Below are 27,397 nucleotides of genomic sequence, written 5' to 3'. Positions count from 1 at the left end.
AGATGTCAGTGGAAGGTAAATGGAAATACATCCGCAAACTGGTTTTCAATTAATTTATTATAGTTTTTGTCATAGAATTTGTTATTTTTCTTCAAGGTTAACATATAGCCATTCATATACACAAAAAAGGATTGTATAAACTCATTAATGTACACACTCCTTCTTTGCAGTGCAGGAGAGAATTCAGGAGATTCTCCGCTTTTCAAACACTTTCACTCTTTTCTCACTGATACGGCCTTCATCTGACTGCGTTTATTACAGACATTATTCCATCTGCGTGAACTAGTATGAGAAACTCTCCCACACACAGAGAACGTGATTGGAGGAGAGAGAGCGAGAGTGGACGGGATTGGAGGAGAGAGAGCGAGAGTGGACGTGATTGGAGGAGAGCGATCACACCGCAGCACATACAGAGTCAGATCACAGAGGAAGGGAAAATGAAAACCCATACAGTGTATATGAGGATTTTTTTTGTGTTATATGAGGATGTCAGCGTCTTATACAAGATTACACATTAAGATGACAAGAAATGTTAAGTTTACCCGAAAATATAACGAAAGAAAAAACCCTTCAATATATTAAAGCAGAACACACTGAATAAGTTACGCTTTAAAAAAAAAGAAAAACATAAAATGCAGTGCAGATATGAACAGTTTGACAGCCCAGGAGATTCTCAGCTCGTGTCCAGACAATCACAGGATGTTCATTATTATTTCCTGAAGGATCACGTGTTTGACACTCACGCAAATCAATCTTCAATCAGCAGATGAACGCAAATCACCTATATTTTCGCTCACAGGTGTTGTGTGTTTGTGTCCATATGCCACCTCATGATTAACGTTATTATTTCATTTGATCTGTGGTGGAACACCTGCTCTTGCGCTTCTTTCATTCCGTGTAAAAGTTGTCTGGAATTTTATATAAACGTTCGCGTTCAACCGTTTATCACAGAACAAACGAGCTGCGTGTCTGTGCTGCGAGCAAAGCTCCCTGATAGACGATACGACACCCTTCACAGGTGAGTCACAGCACAAACGCGAGATAAAGACCAGAATCAAACTTAACGCAAGTATGCGAACGGAGATCAGTTTACTGCGCATGCGCACTGCGTTCTCAACGGTCAGTAAAGTAACGGTCGACATCAACGGTCAGTTTTCTCTTTCTGTAGGGAGCAAGAGTTTTAGAAGAATCTTGATAAAGGCTGGAATACATTACAGAGATTTTAACACAGATACACAGATTTATGCCTTGATTTGCACTGCTCTGGACCAGTAGATCTGAGATGCCGTCCAAAAATCGCATAGTGTATGGTAAGTACAGACTCTATGTTTTCACCATCCAGTCAGAAGATATTAAACATGACATTATTTGAAAGTATTTTCAATTTTGACGCGATTTTAGAACACATTTGTGACCCTGGACCACAAAACCAGTCATAAGAGTAATTTTTTTAAATGAGATTTTTACATATAAATAAATAAGCTTTCCATTGACGTATGGTTTGTTAGAATGGGACAATATTTGGCTGAGCTGAATTGAACTATTTCAAAATCTGAAATCTGAGGGTGCAAAAAAATCTAAATATTGTGAAAATCACCTTTATAGTTGTTCAAATTAAGTTTTATGCAATGCATATTACTAATCAAATATTAAGTTTTGATATATTTACAGTTGGAAATGTACAAAATATCTTTATGGAACATGATCTTTACTTTACTACTAAAAGAAAAATCGATAATTTTGACCCATATGATGTATTGTTGGCAATTGCTACAAATATACCTGTGCTACTTCTGCTGGTTTTGTGCTTGAGGGTCACATTTTTTTTAAATTAATATGCGACTCCTAGCAAATGCATGAGTTTGTTGTTTTTGAAAGACTTTTAGTGTGTGATTTTTAGTCCCGGATTCACAGACAGGGCTTAGACTAAACCAGGATTAGGCCATAGTTCAGTTAAGACATTTAAGTAATTTTTATAAACATGCTTAGAAAAAAACATTACTGGTGTGCACCTTGAGACAAAACATAGGCACTGATATATTTTAAGATCAAACTTTGTTTCAGTTAAAACAGCTCAGACTTATATTTTAGTCTAGGACTAGGCTTAAGCCTTGTCTGTGAAACCGGGGGTTAGTCTTTTAGTACATGGTGCTCATTTTTGTCTGAAACTATTTAAAAATTGGCAAGTGTATGAAGTGTTTTAAACTCTGTTACGGCTAAGTCATGTCATGTATTCCAGCCTTTAAAGTCAGCAAATGAAATTTATCTTTAATTTTTTGTGTTTTTGACCTCATAATGTTTATGAACAGTCTGACTGGTGATGTACGCAGGATTTCTCTACATTTACATCTCATCATTGAAATAAGAGCCAACGCACAGAACCAAGTCCCGTCCTACATTTTTCTTTTTCTGATAATTCGTTACACTTTGATGTATGTCCAAATCTAAACTATAAGATCTGCTGCTGCTTCCATTTCATGGTGACTTTAAGGTTGAACTGTCAGTATGTTCACATCTAGTTGGCTACTAACCTGACCATTGTTTGGCACAAACAATCTAATCAGCACAAGAGCATGTGCGTTGGCATACTAGCGTAAAGCGTTTCTGGCCAAGAAGGTTCATGAGCGACTATCACCGTCATGTTTAAGATGAATAATACGGTGCGAGAGGACGGGATGGAGGGATGACGTGGAGGAGAGAGATGTTTCAGTCTTTCAAACAGAGTCAGAGAAGAACTTCTCTCTCCTCTGACAGATTGATCTTCCCTTTTCTACACATAAACAGGATAGTAATAAATAAGATAAATAATGTAAACAGCAACAACATTTACAACAGCAAACAACACAAAACAAAAATGACAATAAGTCTGAAAACAGTGAATGTTTGTTAACTGAGAGAGAGAAAGAGACATCATCTAAAGCAGGCTCCTGATCTACAGCCTAACCCTAAAACCCCTTCACTTCAACAAAATGATCATTAAATTCAACACGCAATCTCCTCCGAGCAGCTGCTGTGACGGGTTCAAATCAAGTCAAATGTTCTTCTGAGCTAAATGTGGCACGACGGTTGTGGACGGAGGATCTCGGTATTGGCTCTCCTGCCTGTAAAATATGATGTCAATTCGTGAGGTCATTCGTAAGGCCGTTATTAAAGATATTCCTGCTCCTGTAGGCGGCTTGATATGCAAATGTGAAGTGATTGTGATTCAGTAAGAATGAAACAAACTCTGCTCATTAATGCTTGAGTTTCAGGATAAGAATGCAATCGAGGTCACTGGAATAAAGCTCAACATTCCGACCGTATTCCCATGCGGGATTCACACAGATTTGGAGACATCCTCGCGGAGATATTTGCATCTCATTTACTGCGTGCGCGAAGGCTGACGAAGGTCACGGCCGCACTGCAATCACGGTGGCATGAAGCACATCTGAGACTATAAACGCCTGTGGACGGAGATTGAGCACCTGTCTCTGCTGAGATCTGTTATGTCTTCTGACATCTAACGCGGTCTCTATCTTTAGCCTGTTTATAAAGTGCCGCTGTTTGGCACTCTTGGGCACGAACAGGCCACAAGGACACGTTTAGTGTCACAGCTGAATGACCTTTTGCACAGACACTAGTAACCAGTAAAGTCATTTGTAAGCACGAGTTCATGGCCCTCGACTACTGGTGATCTATATTTCACCATGGCAGTATTTTAATCCCCACCCAGATATTTCCTATATCTGGAGACCTGTTTTTAGCAGCATGTCTGACACAGAGATAATATCCTTCGGAAATCATTCCATGTCTATGGGAGTTTGTTTATGGCTGATCTCGTTGGGGATTAAAGTCAACATGAAATGACATTCACATCGCATTTTATTTTGTATGTTTGAGATAGAATAAATGTAGGAAGGGATTTTTTTCTATTATGAATTGATCTCTATATGAAGAAGAACTTATGACATAAGCTGAATAATAATGGTGAATCATTCACAATAAGAAAGGAATAGGAATTAAGAGAGTTAATGTAGATTTCATGTCGACTTTACCAGCCCCAGACGGAAGAGAGAGTCAGTAAATGACAGAATTATCCTACAACAATCCCTGTCAAATCATCCGCGACTCTTCAGATCTCTGGTGCGGCTGTGTAGATGCAATTCCCCACAGATCTCTAATGCGATCAGATGGCTTCACAGCTCTGAGAATAGGGAATTTCCAGCACAGGATTTCATAAGAAACTGTTTCCTGCTCTGACTTAAAATTAAAACATGAGAGAGCCAAGACCACCAAACACTACATGGCTCTGTTCCAAAACACAGTGGGCTGCATTGCTGATTCCAGTTGGTGCTAAGCTAACAAAGGGACGCTCTTAAAAATACACTGTTTACATCAGTGCGTTTCTGTATTGAACACATTGCATTTATAATCAGCAATCTTTGTCTGCCATCTTGGATGGATTTTTTTTCCAAGTAAACTGTCACAATGCTTTCTTGTGTCATGCCTTCTCTGAAAAAAATGATTTGGAATTTGGAATTTGGCCAAAAGAAGGTATCTTAAAAGGGAGCATGTGATCTGGAACAACCTTTGCATTGGAACCCGCGCGGCTATGCTGCCTTACGTAGGCATCTCACTAATCTGGAACAGAGCCTCTGTCTATCATATTTTTATCTGGCGTCTCCCTATTCCTGTGCACAACATGGGTGGTTCACATGAACTAAATATCTGATCTGAAAACAGCCCTTTTCCCAGCTTTAGGATGTTTTCCGCAAGGATTTCTAAAACAGGAAGCTCATTTGTGTTGTCTAAGCGGACCTCTCTCACTCGGCACAATCTCGTATATCGGCTCCATCGGAACCCAGCGGAGCTCAAACAAAGCCTTGTTTCTCTCGAACGGCCTCTTTCTCTCTCTCGTCCACAAACTCATTCAGAACAGCTCACAATGATACACGAAGATTTTGTTCTGACCAAGGAAAAAGACGTTTGAGTTCGGAGGAATTTACAAGCTGTCAACAAACCCAAAAATGTGGCATTTGTGCAATGAGTTTTCTTATTTTGATTCTGCAGTGCAAGCAAGAAAGTCTCTGCACCAATGAAATTCAGTCTTATCACACACACATTCACGCTCTCTCTCTCTCACACACACACACACACACACACACACACACACACACACACACACACACACACACACAGTCTTGTACAGTGAACACAGGAGGCGTCTATCGCAGAGTCTCTCAAGGAACGCTGGGAATCATTCATGTAAACAACGACCAAAACAGAAAGGTTTGCTGTTGGTCTCTGCAAGGCCTGTGTTCACATGAAGCGTTCAGCTATTGGATGGTGCTGGATGTTGGGACCAAAGAGAGAGAGAGGAAAGAGAGGAACAGGACGGTGGTCTCTTCTCTCCCTCTCTGTTCCCCTTCCTAATGTCTTCAATCAAACCATCTTTACAAACATTTGGCCCTCTATGCGCCTCCCGGCTTGGACTGCTTGGCGTAAGGGTTCTCCAACAAGTAGCGGTAGTGATCGTAATTATCCAACATGTATTTGGGGGCGTACATGTGCTCCTTAGGGTCCGAGGGTGGGTACTCCTGCACAGAGCCGTCGAACCAGCCCCCCGTTCGGATCAGCTCCTTTATGTAGTTGAGGTCGCGCTTGTCCTCGTAGTCGCCCCAGCGAGGAAAGTCCCCGTTCTGGGCTGAAATGAGTTTGAAGTGAATTCCTTCCGGTGTGAAACACCAGGAGCAGTGCCAGCCTGCGAAATGGAACGGACTTCCGATCGACCACTGCACCAAGATGTGGCCGGTGTCGTTCTCGTACTTCCGGAATCCCGGCATGGTGTAGTACTCCCGCCGCCGAAGCCGAATGCCGTCGTTGTCGTAGACGTCCCTCAACATCCCGACGGTGCACCCGGACACCACCTCGAGGGAGCCCAGCTGCTTCCAAAAAAATCCATACAGGGACTTCCGCATGTGGATGGCAAAAGGCTCCGTCCAGCCATCGAAAAGCTTAAGGAAAAGGACTCCTTCCTGAGCTGGAATTTCGTCAGCATCATTGATGAGGAAAACGTCGTCGGGCCGCAGGCTCGCGATCCGCGCCATGCCGTCGCGTGTCAGGAACGTACGCAGGTAGTCGTCGGCGATCCATCCGTCCTGTCGCCCGCCCTCTGGGAAATGGTCCAGGAAGACGTAGAGGATCTTGTGGCGCACGTAGTCGTACGTTCCGTTGAGCAGCAGATTTAGGAATCTCAGCGGACGCCTCTCCCCGTACGCCGTGAAGTTGGACTCGCACACGAGGAAGAGATCCACGGCCTGGATGAGCTCGCGGAAGCGCACGTGCAACAAGTCAAACTCGTGGTTGACGTTGATGGCGTTTATGACGCGCCGTGGCATCTCACGGGGTGTCAGTCTCTCTTTCGTGGGCAGATTGGAGTGGTACACCATAGTGGGAACTCCGCAGTAAGGGCCGTGCCACCCCGGCCGACAGACGCACTTCACCAGCCGTTTGCCGCGCTTGGGCTTCCCTCGAGCCGCACCGGACTCCTCCACTGATTTTGCTGGAGTCTTTGACTCGTCAGTCTTCTGCAATATTCTCCTCTGGCCGAATACAGCTACGCTGGGTCTCGCTTTCAGCGTCTCGTCTTTAGGCGGTGCCACCTCCGTCCCCTGACGGAAGCACAGAGCGCCTGCTTTGGTGCGGACGAAATAAGGGATGCGGTCATTCTGGAGGACGTGGGTGCGGCGGTGCATGTCGCCCAGGGATTCCAGCGGGTCTGGAGTCGACGTGTGACGCGGCTGGAGCTTGTTTACCGCAAATCTGACCGCAGAGTCTCTCTGCGGATCAGGCTTCTGGTTAGTTGGGCTGCTGGGCTGCCAGGCGATCACTCCTCCCTTATGGACCTGATTAATGAAGAACAATTCCCCATGAGAAAACAGCAGAATCTGGACCAAGTTTCACTGACTCTTGGGGTTAAAAGAATGACACACATTCTAGTTTTGTTCCACCATGTTCTAATTTCAAGCGAATGGCACAGCATCAATAAAATCCACTTGTATTTTCAACTGCCAAAGCAAACAAAAGTGAAACATTTGACTGCTGAAAACTTGCTCATTATGAATAATTGTTGTGAAAAACTTGACACACTAGGTGTCTAATGCTGTAATCAGCACATTCACAATCAATTGTGGAAGCAGTAATCATAATCTTGAATATTTATTATCCCCAGTGATTGTTTAAATACCTGTACCACTCAAAATGATATTACGTACATAACTATTTTATGCATTATTTATGTATGCATTGTTCTTCTCTTGCACGTTTTGGCTCTGTCTATTTCATTGTCCGTAAGACGTTACAACATTAATCTGTTTGTTTGAGTGCCCCTACATGCCAACTTTTGACTTGGGGTTAGGGTTTACCCTATGAGTCGGGGGCAGGAATATCTGTCTGACTGACCAATGACAGATGGGGGAGTGTTTGCTTAGTGCAAAAGTTACCTCTGTAGTGCCTGAGCTCCTGTGCTGCGGATCTTCAGGTCTCTTCCACGGCTGCGGTGCTTCAGGTTCTTGTCCGGTGTCGAGCTCCAGGCCACCTCCTCCGGTCCGGGGCTTGCCGTCCGAAAGCCTGTGGACCAGCGGAGGCCCTTCCTCCGGGGAGGCGCTGGACAGCGGGGTGGTGCCCTCCTTCCAGAAGAAACCAGTGACCATGATGAAGGATTTGATGTTAGGGTAAGGTGCAGACAACTCCCTCAGCAGGGACACGTAGTGGAGAGCCTTGTAGTAATGCAGGAAGGAAATGACACACAGTCCCACTGTGCAAATCAAGAAAACCCTGTGACGTCTCATTTTCATCCTGAGAAATGGAGAGAGAGAGAAACGGAGTTCAGAGAGATTTAGATTTGGAACAGAAATCAGACTTAAATTTAGCGTGATACTGATAACCTCTTAAGCTTCAATTTACATGGAGTTTCTTTGTACATTTGATAATATTTTTGATAAGCTCTTGTAAAAATCAAACAATTGACTTTTCAGAAGAGCAGTAATTTGGGAATTGGAAATGTGGTTGAAGAAATTTGAGATTATACGAATGTGAAAACAAAACAAACCCAAGCAAATTACAATGTATGAAGAGTGAACTGATATCACAGTGCCTCCTGACACATCTCGAGTTGATTTTGAGTGCTTCATAACTGCATCAGAAATATAAAAGTGCATTTTGTGGCTTTTTCCTCACTGTAATGCAGTATGCGATTGATTGTAATGTAAAGTTCTCAGTGATCGCGATTAGATGAAACGCTCATGAACGGGTTTCTCTCTAGCCTTTCAGAGCAGCTGAAGAACAGAAGCCCCAGTGTTTGACTTTCCAGATCGTCTTTGATAGTGAGAATGTCCACTGCAATTTTTCCCATCACAGACACTGAAGACACTGTTGTGAAATCAAGACAGAGTTCAGGACAGTGCTGGGAGAATCTGTGTGTAGGCTACTTCCAGAAATTTAATGCAATTATGTGAATGCAAAAACTGGTTGGATTCTCAGTGCTGGCTGCTGCTGCAGTTTGGGGTTTGTTACCATCAGACCAACACAAGAGTGCATGTGAAGTGCGTTCAGCTGTGTTTGTGTACTAGTGCAAGAATGTGTCCTGTGAAACATCCTCTGATTCTGTGCCGCACGAACTGAGAAACTACTGTCAGAATCCAAAGCAAATAAACAGATTTCCTGGACGCGGGAGCAGAGCACAGACATGTTGTACAGGAAGAGGCTGAATTAGCAAAGCAGCTGTTAAATACCCAGCTAACCGAGTTAATGAGAGGAACAGAGCGCTCAGCAGTGAATGCTATTGGATGATTGGTTGTTCTGACGTAGGAAACGCACTCGAATGACATCACGCGGCACCGTGGGGTTCGCAAGACACACATAAACCGACGCATTATTGTGGGAAGAGGAATAAAAAGAGCAACAACCGGCAGCCAAATTGGATTTTACACAATCAAACTCCTACACACACATTTCTCAAGTCACAGCATTTCAGCCTGGATTTTAATTTTGTGATGGGTTATGGTAGAGTTAGGTGTAGTTTGACGGGACAGTAACTGGTGTTATTATCACACTCAGTCTTAGAGAGAAATTACATGAAACTGAATTCAAGGGACTTCAGATGCATTTTTTGAAACTATTTTTAACATGAAATGGCATCTTAAATATGCTCACAATCACAGATGTCCACTTCGCACAATCAGTGGCATGCAGAAGTTTGGGAAACCCTTTGCAGAATCTGAGAGTAATTATAACGAAATAAGAGAGATCATACAAATTGCATGTTCTTTTTTATTTGGAACGGTCCTAAATAAGATATTTTACAGAAAGGATGTTTACATATAGTCCACAAGACATAAAAAACCTGAAATTATTAAAATAACCCTCTTCGAAAGTTTGGGAACTCTTGGTTCTTGATACTGTGTGTGGTTACCTGAATGATCCGAGTCTTTTTCTGTTTAGAGATAGTTGTTCATGAGTCCCTTTTTTGTTCTGAACAGTTAAACTAAGTGCTGTTCTCCAGAACAATCTCCAGATCCTGCAGATTCTTCAGTTTTCCAGCATATTTTGCATATTTAAACCCTTTCCAGCAGTGACTGTATGATTTTGAGATCCATCTTTTCACACTGGGGACAATTAAGGGACTCGAACACAACTATTCAAAAAAGGTTCAAACATTTGCTGATGCTCCAAAAGGAAACACAATGCATAAAAAACCCCAAGTACTGCTCACTGCAGAGCCAAATGGCCTCCAGCTCCACCTCTCTTGATGTCCAGCTCCACCTCTGAGTGAACAAATGGGTGGAGTTAAGGTTAGGGATAGGGTAAGGGGTAGGGTTAGGGTGTGGTTAGGTGTCTATCTCCACCCATTACCTCCAGCAAGGGGGAGCTGGAGCTCCAGCATTTCATTTGTCTTCCGGGAAACATGCAATTTCTTCTGTTTCTTCAAAGGGCAGTAATAAATGGAAGAAAAAAATATATTTTAATAAAATAAGAAAAATTTGGACATCTTCATCCTGTTCAAAAGTTTTCACCCCCAGCTCTTAATGCATCGTGTTTCCTTTTTTGTCTTGTGGACTATATGTAAAGATCTTTTATGTAAAATATCTTACTCAGGACAGTAAGACAATAAAAAAATAACATTCATTTTGTATGATCTCTCTTATTTTGTCAAAATTATTCACATTTTCTGCAAGGGGTTCACAAACTTCTGCATAACACTGCTACTGGCTGTATGATGCGTGTGGAAATGATCTGATTGGCCAGTTTATATTTTTTTTCCCTCCAGAATTTCATAGTTTGCAAATATAGCGCTAATAGCACTAACACTAATACAAGCAATAAAAGTGCTCTTATAATAATAATAAAAGAGTTAAAAAGTTGCATTCTCCATTTTAGAAATGCCAGTAGGGTTGCCAAATAGTGCAGAATCCCTGGTGACACTCTTAAAGGCCAGTTCATGTTTGTTGCATGTCTGCAGAAGCTCTCTGAACAAACACTTATTTAATAAAGATTTGACATGACACCGCGTGCCGTGGGACGTTAAAGATAAAACATCTCCATTCACATGATCACAACACATCTGCTGAGTCACATCTGAGACCTTAGAGACACACACACACACACACACACACACACACACACACACACACACACACACACACACTCTTGTGTGGAGTAAATCAGCTCATGTCTATCTGTTTCCCAAAACTCCCTCTCGCTCTCTCTCTGATACGACTTTGATTTTTCCACGAGAGGAAACAACAGGCTGCGGTCACATCAGGACACTCGCTGACTCGCCTTCAAGAGACTGTGTTAGTCTCAGATCCACACACACACACACACACACACACACACACACACACACACACACACACACACACACACGCTCATGCGCACAGGTCTACTGAACTCTAGATGAAGTCCTTTTATTGTTTTTACATGAAGCTCATTAAGGAGAAATACAAACCCTCAAGGAGGTTTGTCAGATTCAGTTCACTTCTGGGAACTACAGCTAATACACACACACACACACACACACACACACACACACACTCACACATGTTGGGTTTACATGTTTTATGGGGACATTCCATAGGCGTAATGGTTTTTATACTGTACAAACCGTACTTTCTATGGCCCTACACCTACCCTACACCTAAACCTAGCCCTCACAGGAGATTGTGCACACTTTTACTTCATCAAAAAAACTCATTGTGCATGATTTATAAGCCTGTTTCCTCATGGGGACCTGAGAAATGTCCCCACAAGGTCAAAATCTATTGGTATTCCTATCCTTGTGGGGACATTTGGTCCCCACAACGTGATGAATACCAGGTACACACACACACACACACACACACACACACACACACACACACACACACACACACACACACACACACTGCATCCTCATCTTACACTGTAGCAGAAATCATTCTTCACATGTGTTCAGCTCAACACTGCAGCTCGCTCCGGTTCAGTCCAGTCTGGATGCTGTGATCCGGCTGCAGCAGAGCGTCTCTTATTCTTTATAAACTTGAGTTGTTGAAGTCCAACACAATACAGACACGTTCAGAGACATCAGCAAACATCTGCTCAGATATAAACACACAGACACTGCAGAGCTCCACAGACCTCACAGACGCTAGAGTCAGGCAGACCATACTGGACTCATAAACACCTCATATTTGACAAATATTGAAAATATATAGAATATATGCTAAATATATTGTACAGCTTAGATAAAAAAAATGTTCACATTTAAAATATATTTAACTTAAACCTTTAAATTCTAAAATGTATTTGATAATATACTAAAATATATCAACGAAAATATATGATGATAAATAAGCAGGTATGTGTTTAAATTTTTAATGTATTTGGGTCAAAGACAAATAAGGGTTTAAGCATAAAGACAATACGTGTAAAACTGCTTTAAATTGTTTTCTAAAAAAAAAAAGAAAAAGTTTTCTGTTTAATTTAATTGCATTTGGCAGTTTTTCTGAGCAAAAAATAATTATCTTAGATTTTTCCCTAATTTACAGAAGACACCTACTAAAATGTCATTCAGTCTAACAGTCCTGTCATATTTACAACAAAAATCAATCTGACATATTGAGTCCAAATAGTTGTAATTCTACATTTTAAAAAATTGCCACTATCCTAGGCTTTGCCCATTTGTCACTATTTTTTTTTTTACTATTTTAATATGTGCAAGTCAGAATAAGCATGTTGTTTGAATTTGTACATAAATAATGTGTTACACTGAATGACAATGTAACATTTCAATGAAATCTTGATATTTTATTCTCCAAAAACTTATTTGAAACCTTAAAAATAGACACTTTACTTACATTTAATGTGCTTTCTTTTGACGTTGACATCTTAACGTCTTTCGCCCATTTCTATAAATATATTGGTAACGCTGAAGTATAGGGACCAACTCTCACTATTAACTACACTCTTAAAAATAAAGGAGCTTCACGATGCCGTAGAAGAACTTTTTTGTCTAAATGGTTTCATGAAGAACCTTTAACATCTGAAGAACCTTTCTGTTTCACAAAAGGTTCTTTGTGGCAAAAGAATGTTCTTCAGATTATAAAAAGGTAAGAAAATGATGGTTCTTTAAAGAACCTTTGACTGAATGGTTCTTTATGAAACCAAAAATGTGACCCTGGACCACGAAACCAGTCATAAGGTTAAATTTGACAAAACTGAGATTTATACATCATATAAAAGCTCAATAAATAAGCTTTCTATTGATGTATGGTTTGTTAGGATAGGACAATATTTGGTTGAGATACATCTATTTGAAATCAGAAATCTGAGGATGCAAAAAAATCAAAAAGCCTGAGAAAATCACCTTTAAAGTTGTCCAAATTAGGTTCTTAACAATGCATATTACAAATCAAAAATTACATTTTGATATATTTACAGTAGGAATTTTACAAAAAATCTTCATGGAACATGAACTTTACTTAATTTCTTAATGATTTTTGGCATAAAAGAAAAATCAAAAATTTTGACCCATGCAATGTATTTTTGGCTATTGCTACAAATAAACCCCAGCGACTTAAGACTGGTTTTGTGCTCCAGGGTCACAAATGGTTCTTCTGTGGCATCACTTGAAGAACCCTTTAAACCACCTTTATTTTTGAGAGTGTAGTTGCTTATTACCATGCCTATTGTTAACATATTGGCTATTTATTAGTACTTATAAAGGACATATTCTACATCCCTAATCCTTCCCAATGCCTAAACTTATTGAGGTTTTTATATAGTTTTTGGTGATTTTGCAAATACTTAAAGAAAAAATTAGTATATATTAGTATTTGCTTGTTTGTTTTGTGCTAGAGAATGTCACTATCTGAGCGCAGATGCTGTGGGATTTCTGGTAACCACTAACAGATGAAAATGAAAGCAGCATCTATTCATATAAACATGTAATTCACTACAGACACACACACACACACACACACACACACACACACACACACACATATTTCCGGCAGCATCAACCCCTGTGAGAAATAGCAGTGTGTGTTGTGTGAGATAAGAGTGTAACACAGCACACCCTGAACTCTCATGACACTCATACACACACACACACACACACACACACACACACACACACACACACACACACACACACACACACACACACACACACACACACACACACACACACACACACACACACACACACGTTGGGTTTACATGTTTTATGGGGACATTCCATAGGCGTAATGGTTTTTATACTGTACAAAAAGTAACTTCCTATGGCCCTACACCTACCCTACACCTAAACCTAGCCCTCACAGGAGATTGTGCAAACTTTTACTTCCTCCAAAAAACTCATTGTGCATGATTTATAAGCCTGTTTCCTCATGGGGACCTGAGAAATGTCCCCACAAGGTCAAAATCTACTGGTATTCCTATCCTTGTGGGGACATTTGGTCCCCATAACGTGATGAATACCAGGTACACACACACACACACACACGCACGCACGCACGCACGCACACACACACACACACACACACATATTTCCGGCAGCATCAACCCCTGTGAGAAATAGCAGTGTGTGTTGTGAGAGATAAGAGTGTAACACAGCACACCCTGAACTCTCATGACACTCATGATCACACAAACACACAGCATCATCCAGAAACATCTACAAGTCTTGAATCCTGAGAAAAACGTTATTGATCAAGAGTTACACCAACTATGCAGTGATATGAAGGATCAATCTTATGATTCCTGTTAAGAACATGCATTATTTACTCTTAAAAACAAGTAAAAATGACTCAAACTCTAATTTCCATAATGCAAAAACAAGACAAAACAAAAGTGACCAGCATTGCCAATGATGAATCTCATTTTTGTAACACTGTTTTTATGACCATGAAAGATGCTTTAAATGTAAATATGTAATTGTTTTGAGATTATGGTAAAGGGAATCGGGAGATGTTTAAATGAAATATTTCATCATTTCAAAACAAATCGTGATGTTCCTAAAACAGGCTTCATTTAAATTAGGCAAAACGTAATATATTAATATTTGATATTCATACTGTGATCTTCTACATTCAGATCACACGCTTCAGTTCTGAACAACACAATGAAACATCATCTGCCAGCTGCACTTTCATTTCCTGTCATGAGAATCTATGGGAGGAAACTAACAACATTAACACTTATTGTGTGTGTGTTGTTCAGGTATACCCTACATTATTGGGACAAAATGTCCCTACAAAGATGCCAATGTCCAAAATCCTTGTCCTTGTGGGGACATTTTTGACCTCCATGAGAAAACAAGCTTATAAATCACCTAGAATGAAGCATTTTGAGAAAAATGCCTGTAGTATAGTGTGAGTACAATGTGAGGGCTAGGTTTATGTGTAGGGTTAAGGTAAGGAGAAAAACCATTACGCCTATGGAATCAACCCAGAAAACATGGAAACCCAACTAGGAATGCACTGAATGTTCAGCAACCAAAATTATTCAGCCGAAAATAGCTGAAGTGTTAGGCTGAATAAGAAAAAAGGCAGAATAAAGCATTTAAAACTGTCTGAGAAAGACCAAGCAGCGACAGCGAGAGACTGTTTAGAAGCGCATCGCATGTCTTCATGAGAAGAGAAAGGTTACTGTATGATGACTGAAATCATCCATTAGTCAATCAACTCCAGAACGTTCTGTTGTCTAATACACCAGACACCAATTGTGTTTATTCTGACAGCAGCTCCTTAGCCAGGGTTCAAAGACCAAAGATGACAATCATTCACAAATCTGCTGCTGCCAGCAAACACTAGGACTGAGCTCTTCTTGCGGGTTTACCACTAAATAAAAGTCAACACTCAGAAATGTTAGTATCGGCATTTTACTCTTGTTCTGTCAAATAAAATAAAAAATTAAGATAAAATAATGCTAACAATCATTCCAACAGCTCTATTGATACATTTATTCTAACATTCTCCTTTGCTCAGCAAGGCTGCATTTATTTGTGCATTAAAAACACATGCCTGATTCAAGAAGGGGCTCTTAGAAATGGCCAAAGAATATTATTTTTCTAACTTAGTAATTTTAAGTTCAGTTGTGGTTTGTTGGTAGGCTATAATGTCTACTAAAATGTTATAAATGTTCAGTGTTAAGTAAATATTTTTAAATTGTTGTTTTAGAATTGACTTTTTTTTTTGAAAAGCAAGACAAAACTGTAAAAAGCACATTTTGGCTATTTAATTTATGCAATGGTGAAAAAAATTGGCAAAATACATGAGGGAAAAAACATGAAAAAATGGGTTCGACAATCTGCCTTAAACCAGTGTTTAATTTTGTTCAACTTCGGCCAAGAATTCTCATTTCGGTGCATCCCTAAACCCAAAGCGTGTGTGTGTGTGTGTGTGTGTGTGTGTGTGTGTGTGTGTGTGTGTGTGTGTGTGTGTGTGTGTGTGTGTTTGTGTGTGTGTGTGTGTGTGTTTTCAGGTCATTTGGTGTATGTGTGGGTCAGAAAGCACTGTGTTGGACACACTCCCAAACAGGATCTGTTACCAAGCACTGAACTAATCGACTGATTAAACTCCATGAATTTTGGATAAGAGAACAGAATTCCTCAGGAACATGACCGGATGAGACAACAACCCTCTATACATAGACACACACACACACACACACACACTGCAAAAAATGATTTTCTTACTTAGATTTTTTTGTCTTGTTTCCAGCCAAAATAACTAAAAATTCTTAAATCAAGAAGGATTTTCTAGACGATTAAAAATTATTGTCTTGTTTTCAGAAAGAACTACTCAAACTTAGGTGTGTTTTTGCTTGAAACACGCTAAATAATCTTCCAATGGGGTAAGAGAAATAATCTTGTTTTCAGTTTGAAATACTCCATTGGCAGATTATTTTGCTTGTTATTAATTTGGACTTTTCTGAAAATAAGAAAATTTTTTTACTTGTCTAGAAAATCCTTCTTGATTTAAGAATTAAAATTTTTTTTTGGCTGGAAACAAGACAGAAAATCTAAGTAAGAAAAGCAGTTTTTGCAGTGTGCACACACACACACACACACACACACACACACACACTCTCACACACACACACACACACACACACACACACACACACACACACACACACACACACACACACACACACACACACACACACACACACACACAGATATCCTGTCAAACAGCAGTTCATCTTGATGATGCAGCAGTGAATCAAACAGCTGTTTTCTGCATTTACTCACAGTGGACGTGTGTGAAGCGTCGCTCCGTATCTGGAGGAAATCATAGAAAACAAGAGGAAAGTGCAGCTGAAGAGAATGAGCTGAAATCAGCAGCAACTCGGACAAACAGCGAATACAACACATCTCCTGTGAGAGTAACCTTGAACACAGAACATAAACAAATCAGGGTCAGCCGTACAACTTAGACAACCAGCCTGACACTCTCTGTCTCTGTGTGTGTACTCTTCAAAGGAAAACTGCATATTTTGCATGCTTATATTTTGCATTTTTCTGAACAGTGAGCCTGTGATGCAAAACCCATGAGCGTGACGCACTGCTGATCTGTGGTTCTTATCGGGTTCTGAGAGATGTGAAGATCTGCACTGTGGTTGCTAGGTTTGTTCTTCCTGTCTGGTGTTCAGGTGTGTCCCTGATCTTCTGCTGTAGATGTGCATCATTCACTGTGTGTCTGTGGGGCTGTTCTGCTCCAGCAGGTGAAAACCCTGATCATCACAGTATCAGCACACGAGATGTGAGGAATCACAGCGATGAGCGACGGACTAACAGCCCTGATCTCCAGACACCGTCTGTGACCCGTCCGAGTGTGTGTGTGTGTGTGTGTGTGTGTGTCTGTGTGTATATGTGAGTTTGAGTTGGTCTGGCAGACTGAAGCACTCCACAGTCTCCCGCTGCGTCACGTATGTCACCATGGAAACGTACGTCACACATCATGTGTCCCTGAAAGTGTGGCTGGAGCCAGAGTCAGTCTTGGACAATGTGTGTGAGTGTGTGAGTGTGTGTGTGTGTGTGTGTGTGTGTGTGTGTGTGTGTGTGTGTGTGTGTGTGTGTGTGTGTGTGTGTGTGTGTGTGTGTGTGTGTGTGTGTGTGTGTGTGTGAGAGAGAGTGTGTGTCTGTGGTACAATAGAGCTCATTCTCTAGCCGCTCAATATCTGTCAGTCCACACAAACACTGGTTGTGTGTGAATGTGGGCGAGAAGCCATTCCGGCACGTCACCCAAACTAACGCTCATATTTGAGACTTTATAGGAATATAATGGACCTTATTTTAGGAGCGTTAAGATTTCTCTGCATTGTGACGTTATTTTCATGACCATTAAACACATTTCACCCCTAAACATTCATGATTGTGAACAGACTTTACTTTTGTGTCGGCTTGTGCGTCTCACTGGTGATTATCATTACATTCTCATTATTCTAACAGTGATTTGCTCATTTAAATTTGCATAAATTAAAGTCAGTAAAACAAACATGATGTACATTAATGAGTGTTTCTAACTATTATAAAATAACTTGACCATTTTTCAAGGATTATCAACATGTTCATCGCTTCTCAAATTTGACATCATGTTTGATAACATTCTATAAATGATATTTTAAATGTTTGGAATAAAATGGCAAACTCTTTTACTAAGAATCATTTTCTCAGGTGTGCTAAAGACACACAATGAAATACATTTAACAGATTTTGTATAATTGGACAAAATTGCTTGACTAGAAATGACGCACTAAACGTTCTGTTCACATAATATTTACTTTGATTTTGCCTCTCATGTTTAACCTTCACTTCCTCTTTCCCAGCTGACTATTTTTTTCATTCCTAAAGTAAAGTTTATGCGACCCTGGACCACTAAACCAGTCATAAGAGTCCATCTGAAAGCTGAATAAATAAGCTTTCCAGTGTTTTTCAGGATAGGACAATATTTGACTGAGATACACTTATTTGAGAATCTGGAATCTGAGAGAGCAAAAACATCAAAACATTGAGAAAATCGCTTTAAAGTTGTCCAAATGAAGTTCTTAGCAAGGCATATTACTAATCAAAAATTAAGTTTTGATAGATTTACGGTAGGAAATTTTACTTAATATTCTAATGATTTTTGGCATAAAAGAAAAATGAATAATTTTGACCCATACGATGTATCTTTGGCTATTGCTACCTAATATATGCTCCAGGATCACATATGTTCTCATAATGTTGAGAGAAACTTTCTCACAATATCCTTATGATGTTATTTGTACATAAATGTTCTAAGAATTATTTTTGTAACCTTTATGCAACATTCTAATCACAACAAGAACAATTTGAACACTCTTAGAATATTAAATATAAATGTTCAAATAGCATAATATTTTGGCTGAAAATAAGGCTAGTAAAACATTGTAAGAAATGGTTTTGTATCCTCTAATAACATTCTAATAACTGACATTGCAACATTTTAAAACGGTGTTTTTATAACCTAAAATTGTTACACAATTACACTAACTTATCAGTAAAACCTTATTAGGCATAAAAAGTTCATTGCAATGGAAAGAAGGCGTCAGGTGAGTGAAACTACATTAGAAACGGGCTGCAATGAGGATAAACATGTCTTTGTCTCGATCACAATGAAGACAACAAATGCACACACCTGATATGAGCACAGCTCGCTCTCAACCGCCATTAAATATTTACAAGCCTGATTTTTAAACAAGTTTGCATCATCAGTGGTCTTTGCTAGTGCTGATGTGAGAAACCTCTAGCAGTAAGTGTGAATGTGAATGATTGCTCAGACCGTTTGAAACAAAACAAGCGGACTGAAGGAGAAGCATCTACACAGCAGAAGATCAGAGACTCCTCACACCTGACAGGAAGAAACGCCTAGAACAGCTCAGATGAATGCAGAAGCTCTTCCTCTGGATGCGCACACTATAACAGCTGATCCGGGAAGCGGTCCTCTCATGTTCCACTGCAGGAATCAAACACATTCACAGAACTGACGCCGCCTTCCAGTGAACACACCAGACACCAGCCGTCATCACTTCAACACCAAACACCACACACTGAACACAGAACACAGACATGTGGATTCACATCTCAGATCAACACTGATGACAGTCCTGCCGTCCGTCTGTCTGTCTGTCTGTCTGGAGACGTTTGTTTGTAGATGAGTTTAGTTCATTTCAGACTATTTTTACTACTACATGTTTACATTTACCCAGCTAAGAGGAAGAATTAATGTAACATTGATTCAGAGTTCAGTAACAGTATTTATACATCAGTGATGTCACATTCATGTAACAAGTTGTTTCAAAAAGTAACATTCCAATGTTTGCCAAATGATACAATAGAATGTTTCCTTAACGTGTGCAAACTAACAAGAAACATTTCAAAAAATGTCAGTCTATCAGTCTCTCTGAAGAGGAACACAACAGAGCAAGACGTGATTAAAGCGACGCTTCTCTTTCATGCAAATCTGAGGTTTTCCGTTATTAAGCCATAACTCTGATAACTAACAGGAAACTCAGAGCTCTACAGCCCCACCCACAGCCTGATCTGATTGGTTCAACACACTGAAAGCGTTCATATGTGCTGTGATTGGCTCTCAGACACACACGAGTGTGTTTTATATAAAGCGGTGAATCTGTTATTACTCGAAGTGGACTGCACAGAGGATCTCAGGAGGCTCTGGCACAGGAAGCGGTCATCAGAGAGGAGGAAACGCACAGCTGGAGGAGTGTGTGTTTGTTTGCGTCTACAGGACGATCCCCCCGCTGACGGGAAACGAGTGGAACGTTCCGTCAGGCGTCGCTCAGCTCACGCTCAGAGGTCACGAACAGGTCAGCACCATTTGGGCTGCAGTAGGTGTGTTCAGGACGCAGCTGTAAGGAGACACCGACACACACGAAAACACTCTTGCACGCCTCTCCAAAACACACACACACACCGCTGCTGCAGACTGCATCAAATATGCCTCAAATAAAATCATTTTAGACCAAAACATCAAGAGCCAGTAATTATTTGTCGTGTGGGTGTCTGTAAAAATATATTTACTTGCATCTCAGCGATGGATTCAGATAATGATTTATTGACAGTGGAGGAGTAAATAAACAAACTTGCCTGGAATAATAAGAATACATTTATATTTAATAATATCCTATTTTTTTATCTATTTAAATCTAAAAATAGGCAAAAAGACAGACTATAGTTGAAATGCTTTTCTGTTGTGCATTTGATCTCAAACTGATTCGATTTGCAGAAATGAGTTTACACATAAACAAGGCACACATAAACGTGCTTATATGTTTATGTATGTACCTGTATATGAAACATATTTGAAAATTATATTGCATACCTGCCATTTCAAATGTTTACATGCTTCTCTTTCCTCTTTTTGTTCTTAACACTCGCTGTGGTGGAGTGGTTATAAAATGCTGTTCTTGTAAATACTTCCCATCATTTCAGTAATAAATATGCATGCAAATTACAGTAAAGAGCAGCAGTTACCGTACGTGGTCAGCGGTGGTCAGAAAAAATTAGAATCCATTTCTTGTAAACTCAGATGTGGATTTGGCAGCAATTAAAGGCTAGGTAATTCGCCCTGGGATTTTTACACCGCTGGTGAGAGAAAAACACCAGCATTCTGGATTCGCACAGCAATGAAATCACAGAAAAGCAGTTTGCATTTAAGATTTTATCTCTGAGCACTGGGAAATTATGTTTATTTTTCATGCATTTCTTACTTAATTCAAATGATCTGAAGCAACACCACTGCTCAACATTTTATCACAATTTCACTGCATTCGGTAAAAGAGCAACATTGAAGTTAAGACTATTATTTTGTTGAATAATATTGTGGATTGTTAGTTGGCAGCATGCTTTGCAAAGGGTGTTGGGCTATTAAAATGAAGTGTTATTTTATGCATTTGTGAGTGAAGAGCTGTCAGGGTTGCAGATTGGGTTATGCTGGATGGGGTGTGTGTTGTTGATGTTTGTGTGGTTGTCGCTGAGCTCGAGGTTGAGCTGATGAACATGAGCTTGTCGCTTCATTTAATGATTGTGCTCATCTTAATGCAGTGATGCATGTTTAAAAAAGATAAATTAATGCTGTTAAAGACACTTGCCTTAAAAATGTGCAAAATCTGAAAATATGCACTTATTCACTTAATTTTATTTATTTAAAGGGATAATCCTCCAAAAATGAAAATTCTGTCATCATTTACAAAAAAAGTCTATTTTGAAGAACATTGATGGCACTCATTAGTAACTCCATAGTATTTTTCCATACTATGGAGCAATTGTTTGGTTACCAACATTTTTCAAAATATTTTATGTTGAACTCATAAACGTTTGGAATGACGTGAAGGTGAATAAATGATGACAGAACTCCAAGTTAATTTTAATTTAGTGTGTGCGATTTAAAGTATTGATCATTAATTATTTAAGTGAAATTTACTTCACATGTACAAATGCAAAAACTTGCAAAATAAATATTTTACCACTTTTCTTTTCCCAGTGAAAATAACGTTTAAAATCATAACTTTTTTCATCTGACATCCGCTTACAATGTGAATCAAGTGGTGTTTCTTTAACCAAAAACACCAGAAAATGCCTTTCTTACTTATTTTTTGTCTTGTTTCCAGCTAAAATATCTAAAAATTCTTGAATCAAGGAGGATTTTCTAGACAAGTAAAAATTGTTTTCAGAAAAAGTCACAATTAAGTGAGTTTTTGCTTGAAAGAAGCAACATAATCTGCCAATGGAATAAGCAAAAAAAAAAAATCTTATTTCAAACAGAAAACACGATTATTTTTCTTACAACATTTATTACGCACCTAATTTTTACTTTTTTCTAGAAACAAGAAAATAATTTTTACTTGTCTAGAATATCCTTCTTGATTTCAGAATTTTTAGATATTTTGGCTGCAAACGAGACAAAAAATCTAAGAAAAGCATTGTTTGTCTTTCATGCACATCTCTTCCAGTTAAACGTGCGATTGGTCCTGTGTCTGTAGGACATCTTCATGTATATCCTCTGCTCTTCACATGATCAGTGACCAACAACACTCGAGTATCACTCCACTTTGAAAGTGACACACTATCGATAGTGACTCTGTCTATTTGCAGTTACTCTTTCAACAGAAATGGATCCAAATGAAGCCGAAGCGGAATCGCCGCACGTCTCAGATACTCATATACACGTACAGACTGACATTTCATTCCTGCGTGAGTAAATGATTCATAACTATCATAACAGCATCTGCGCTTCTTCCTCCTCGCAGACGCACTGAAATATGTGTGCTTCGGTATTCATATGTTCAAATTATTTGTGCAGGAGAAAAAGAGTTCTAATTGTAATATGAGCTCAGAAGATCAAAGTAAGCTTGATTGCTGATTTGACTATTAACATCTTATTACATAAGCTCATCCATCATCTGATTCTGTTCATTCAGATCATATGGACACACAGATCCTGTGATCACACGGTCCTCCGAATGTTGACTTGATCCGCTCATAGTGTTTGTCTGTTATCTTACACACCATATGAGCTGAAGAAGACATGAGAGCCAACATCTGCTCGCCGTGTGTTCAAACACACACACGCCGCTCTTCACGTGTCATTGTGTTCTGATCTGTGTTGCAGGTCAGTCACCTGTGAGCCGAAACTCAATCCACATCATTACCTAGAAAACAACCAAGCAGAACCGGAGCAGAGAATAAAGACGGCCTGATCAAACACCACAAACACAGACCTTCACCTGTTCACCACAATCACCAGAAACCTGCCACACTTCAACCCAAAAGATAGAAATACCAAAATATATAAGAAATGAAACCCAATTTTTTAGCTTTAGGGTGGTTTGTTAAGTAGGCACATTTGGCAAATTCATTTTGACTTTCATTTGAATATTTGCATGATCTTCTTTAGATCATAACGTCTCTGTCAGTGTAAAACAGATAATAACACTAGCTGGCTTTTTCCTTTTTATTCTATTTTCTTTGTATCTATTATATAATTTGAGAAACCTTGATACGTCTACTGCGTTAGCCTAAATGAGACTTGTCATAGCATTTGCATGTTATTGCTCTTTTGTTGATTTTGATTGCTTCCATTGTCCTCTTTTGTAAGTCGCTTTGGATAAAAGCGTGTGCTGAATGTCTAAATGTAAATGTAATGTTTTAAATGTCTTAAATGTATTTTTGCATGACGAGAAACTAAAGATAATCAGTTCTCAGTATAATCTGAATTTAGAAAAATAAACTAAAAAATAATGCGATAATTACTTCACATTCTAAACCATGCAAAAATAGGCTTCACTTTCTTTATAAAAATATTTTTTCAGCCATGTTCTTGGCATATTTAGCCATATGATATGATTCTTCCACACAGATCTGGACTCAAACCACATCAGAATCTGGATTGTATCTTCAGAGGCCTGCAGGGTTTCAGCAATACAATATTTCTATCACACATTACACACCTGACATCACTGCAGATGCAAAAGTGAGCTGAACGCTGATATTTGGCTTTGACAACATAATCTAGCTCATTCTGCTGACAAAACCACATCAGATCTGAGCGGAAGCAGATCAGTAATAAACAGCAGCAGCGACTGACTCCAGATCTGCTAAAAACACACTTTGTTTTCTTTAAATGCTAAATTTTAATTTTAATGCTTGAAATACAGTTTTCTTATTTTGGGGGGTTAATTATGAATCAGACATGTTATTATCATCTGACAACACGTTTCCACACAGATCTGGAGTCAGACCGCATCAGAATCTGGATTGCAGCTTCAGAGGCCTGCAGGGTTTCGCCAACACAATGCTTTTGTTACATATTTAAATTATATTTACACATTTGACGAGATGCAAAAGCCAGCTAAACCCTGATATTTGGCTTTGATAACAATCAGTATTGTCAAAAAGCTCGTTCTGGAGACAAAACCACATCAGATCTGAGCGGAAGTGAATCAACATCAGTTAATATTACCAGCAAATAAAGATAGGCTTCATTTTCTTTATACTCCAAATATATTTTCAAATCGTTGGGGTGAATTATGAATCATATATTCTTATCACATTTAGACAGATATCATGTTTTCACACAGATCTGGTGTCAAACCACATCAGAATGTGGATTGTATCTTCAAAAGACTGTAGGGTTTTACTAACACAATATTTATATCACACGTTTACAAGCCTGACGAGATGCAAAAGCCAGCTAAACCCTGATATTTGGCTTTGATAATCAGTATTGTCAAAAAGCTCATTCTGGAGACAAAACCACATCAGATCCGAGCGCAAGCGAATTAACACAATTACTCCAAATATATTCAGGCATCTGATATAATGTTTCCACACAGATCTGAACTCAAACCACATCAGAATCTGGATTGCAGGCCTGCAGGGTTTCACCAACACAATATTTATATTACACATTTACAAGCCTGATGAGATGCAAATATACGGCTTTGACAGCGTAATCTGTAACGTTAAACAGCTCCTTCAAAATCACATCAGATCTGAGTGGAAGCGAATCAACATCAGTAATAAACAGCAGCAGCGGCTGACTCCAGATCTGCTAAAAACAGACTGGCATTTTGTTTATATGCAAAATACAAATTTCTTATTTGGGGGGTTAATTATGAATCAGACACGTTCTTATCACATTTAGGCATTTTTCATATTTTCCACACATCTGGAGTCAAACCGCATCAGAATCTAGATTACAGCTTCAGCTTTCACCAACACAATGCTTTAGTTACATATTCAAATGATATTTACACGCTTGACCAGATGCAAAAGCCAGCTAAAGACAAAACCACATCAGATCTGAAAATAGGTTTTGTTTTCTTTATACTCCAAATATATTCAGATATGTTCTTAACACATTCAGGCGACATCTGATATGATGTGTCCACACAAATCTGGAATCAAACCGCATCAGAATCTGGATTGTAGGCCTATAGGGTTTCACCAGCACAATGCTTCAGTTACATATTAACTTCATATTTACACAACTGGCGAGATATTTGGCTGTGGTATCATAATCTGCAATGTCAAACAGCTCGTTCTGGAGACAAACCCACAACAGATCCGAAGCGGATCAGCATCAGTAATAACAGCAGCAGCAGCAGCAGCAGCAGCAATGAGGGTTTAATAAGACGCCCGTGACTGCGGCTCGTTTAGCCGTTTCTGTTTGACCGAGCAGATGCTGCTCCCCATCCACCGACCCCCGTCTGTCTGTCGGTTCGTCCGTGTGTGAGTGAGTGTGTGTGAGTCTCACCCATCGCCTGACGCTCCTCTAGATGTTCATTGCGGATGGAGGCGCTGCGGTCGGTCAGGGTGGAGGTGAATGCGAGGCTTTTGTTCGCATCGGAGCGGTCGGATGTGTCGCGGAGGGCGGATGATGCTTCAGTGACGCTCGGCCGGTGATGCGGGCGGATCGCGCTCTTGTCGAGCGTCCTCGTGTAAATCCATCCTGCTGCGGAAGAAAGAGAAAATCACTCTCGATGCGCGACGGCGACTCGATCCCCGCTTGATCTCCGTTAACCGGAGCACTGAGCCCGTCCGCGCTGCTTCTCTCTCGGTCTGTTTTCTGCTCAAATGACGCTCTTCCGCCCAGCAGTGATCGGTGTGTCCGTCGGTACCGGGGGCGCAGAGACCCGCAGCTCCGCCCTCCGGACCACCGACACAAACACAAACACACACCGAGTGCGACAACCAGCGGATCACTTCAGCATCATGCGGCTCTTCATCCTCCACACGAGCGCATTATTCATCAGAAATCATCGCTGATTCATCCGACGAACATTTATATCACATTTATATCAGGAGGCTTTGAGATATGATCGTGTTCGAGTGTCAAACAGCAGGAACCGTGTTTTGCTGAACTGAGGATAATTTAGCACAAATACCACATTACACGACAATATACGAACCTCGCATAAAAATGATTTCGTTTTAAACAAATCAAATGTCTGTATGTGATGTCTCAGCTTTTAGGGAGTTATAAACAAAGTTATCAAAGTTATAAACAAACGTTCTACCAGAAACATTAATAGAACGTTCAGCAAAACGTTAGATCAAAAACGTTATTTAAACTTTATTCATGGCATGTTACATTTTAGTTCTGTAACACTCAAAAGTAACATTCCCATGTTTGCAACATAATAAAATGTAACGTTTTTCCTTTAGTGTTGTCTGTAACATAACCAGGACAAAACGTCTTTTAAACATGTCAAATACTGGATGTTTTGAACGTTTTGAGAACTAATTTTAGAGAATTTTTTGGAGAACTAAATGGGAATGTTAGCAAAACGTTCTTTGTGGAACATATGAAACATTACATATTTACTAAAAATGTAACTATGAACACAGGAAGTGACATATTTTGACTAGTAAATCATTTCTTCCTACTTTTAAGTTCAGTTACCAGCTATTCAATCTAAGTTACTGTAAGAAAAATAATCATACATTTTGATAAAAAGGCAAAAGACCAAGAATTTAAAGAAAAATGAATTGAAAAACTGTAACGAGTCGACATTGATCTTCATGAGAAGATTAAAAGCTGTTATGTTTTAACACCCTTCCCATTTTTCAGTCTAAACAAAAATAACCTCCTAAGTATTTCTATTTGCATTTCTCATAGCATGTACCTGAGTTCATGAAGTTTTGGTCTGTCGGACAAACCGCTTTGAATTAAAACAAAAACATGATCTTAATGGACAGCAGGTCCTGTGTCTGAGTCTGACCCGCTCAGTTTCTACCATCATCTGCTCGCTCTATTTCTGTGTGAAACAGGATCTCAGCGGAGGAAAGGGAATGTGGAAGTGACTTGATATGCATTGACAGGATGATGTG

The 27,397-nt window shown here is 39.7% G+C and overlaps 1 protein-coding gene across 2 annotated transcripts; it reads right to left on the bottom strand.

Moving 5' to 3' along the window:
- Positions 1-39: 39 nt before the first annotated feature.
- On the bottom strand, positions 40-26,171 carry mgat3b (beta-1,4-mannosyl-glycoprotein 4-beta-N-acetylglucosaminyltransferase b). 2 transcript variants are annotated; one of them, XM_073851905.1, is made up of 3 exons: positions 25,821-26,171; positions 7,482-7,836; positions 40-6,884 (listed from the first exon to the last, which is right to left on the bottom strand). In XM_073851905.1, exons 2-3 carry the CDS (start codon positions 7,833-7,835, stop codon positions 5,451-5,453), a joined length of 1,788 nt encoding a protein of 595 aa, XP_073708006.1. In that variant the 5' UTR covers position 7,836; positions 25,821-26,171; the 3' UTR covers positions 40-5,450. The 2 variants fall into 2 exon arrangements, with proteins under 2 accessions (XP_073708006.1, XP_073708005.1); XM_073851904.1 differs by lacking the exon at positions 25,821-26,171 and adding an exon at positions 16,775-16,905.
- Between the last annotated feature and the right edge of the window lie 1,226 nt (positions 26,172-27,397).

This window comes from Garra rufa, chromosome 12, assembly GCF_049309525.1.
Source record: "Garra rufa chromosome 12, GarRuf1.0, whole genome shotgun sequence".
NCBI classification, from domain to species: domain Eukaryota; kingdom Metazoa; phylum Chordata; class Actinopteri; order Cypriniformes; family Cyprinidae; genus Garra; species Garra rufa.
The sequence above is the reverse complement of the archived record's forward strand: the minus strand, read 5'-3'. Positions and strand labels throughout refer to the sequence as shown.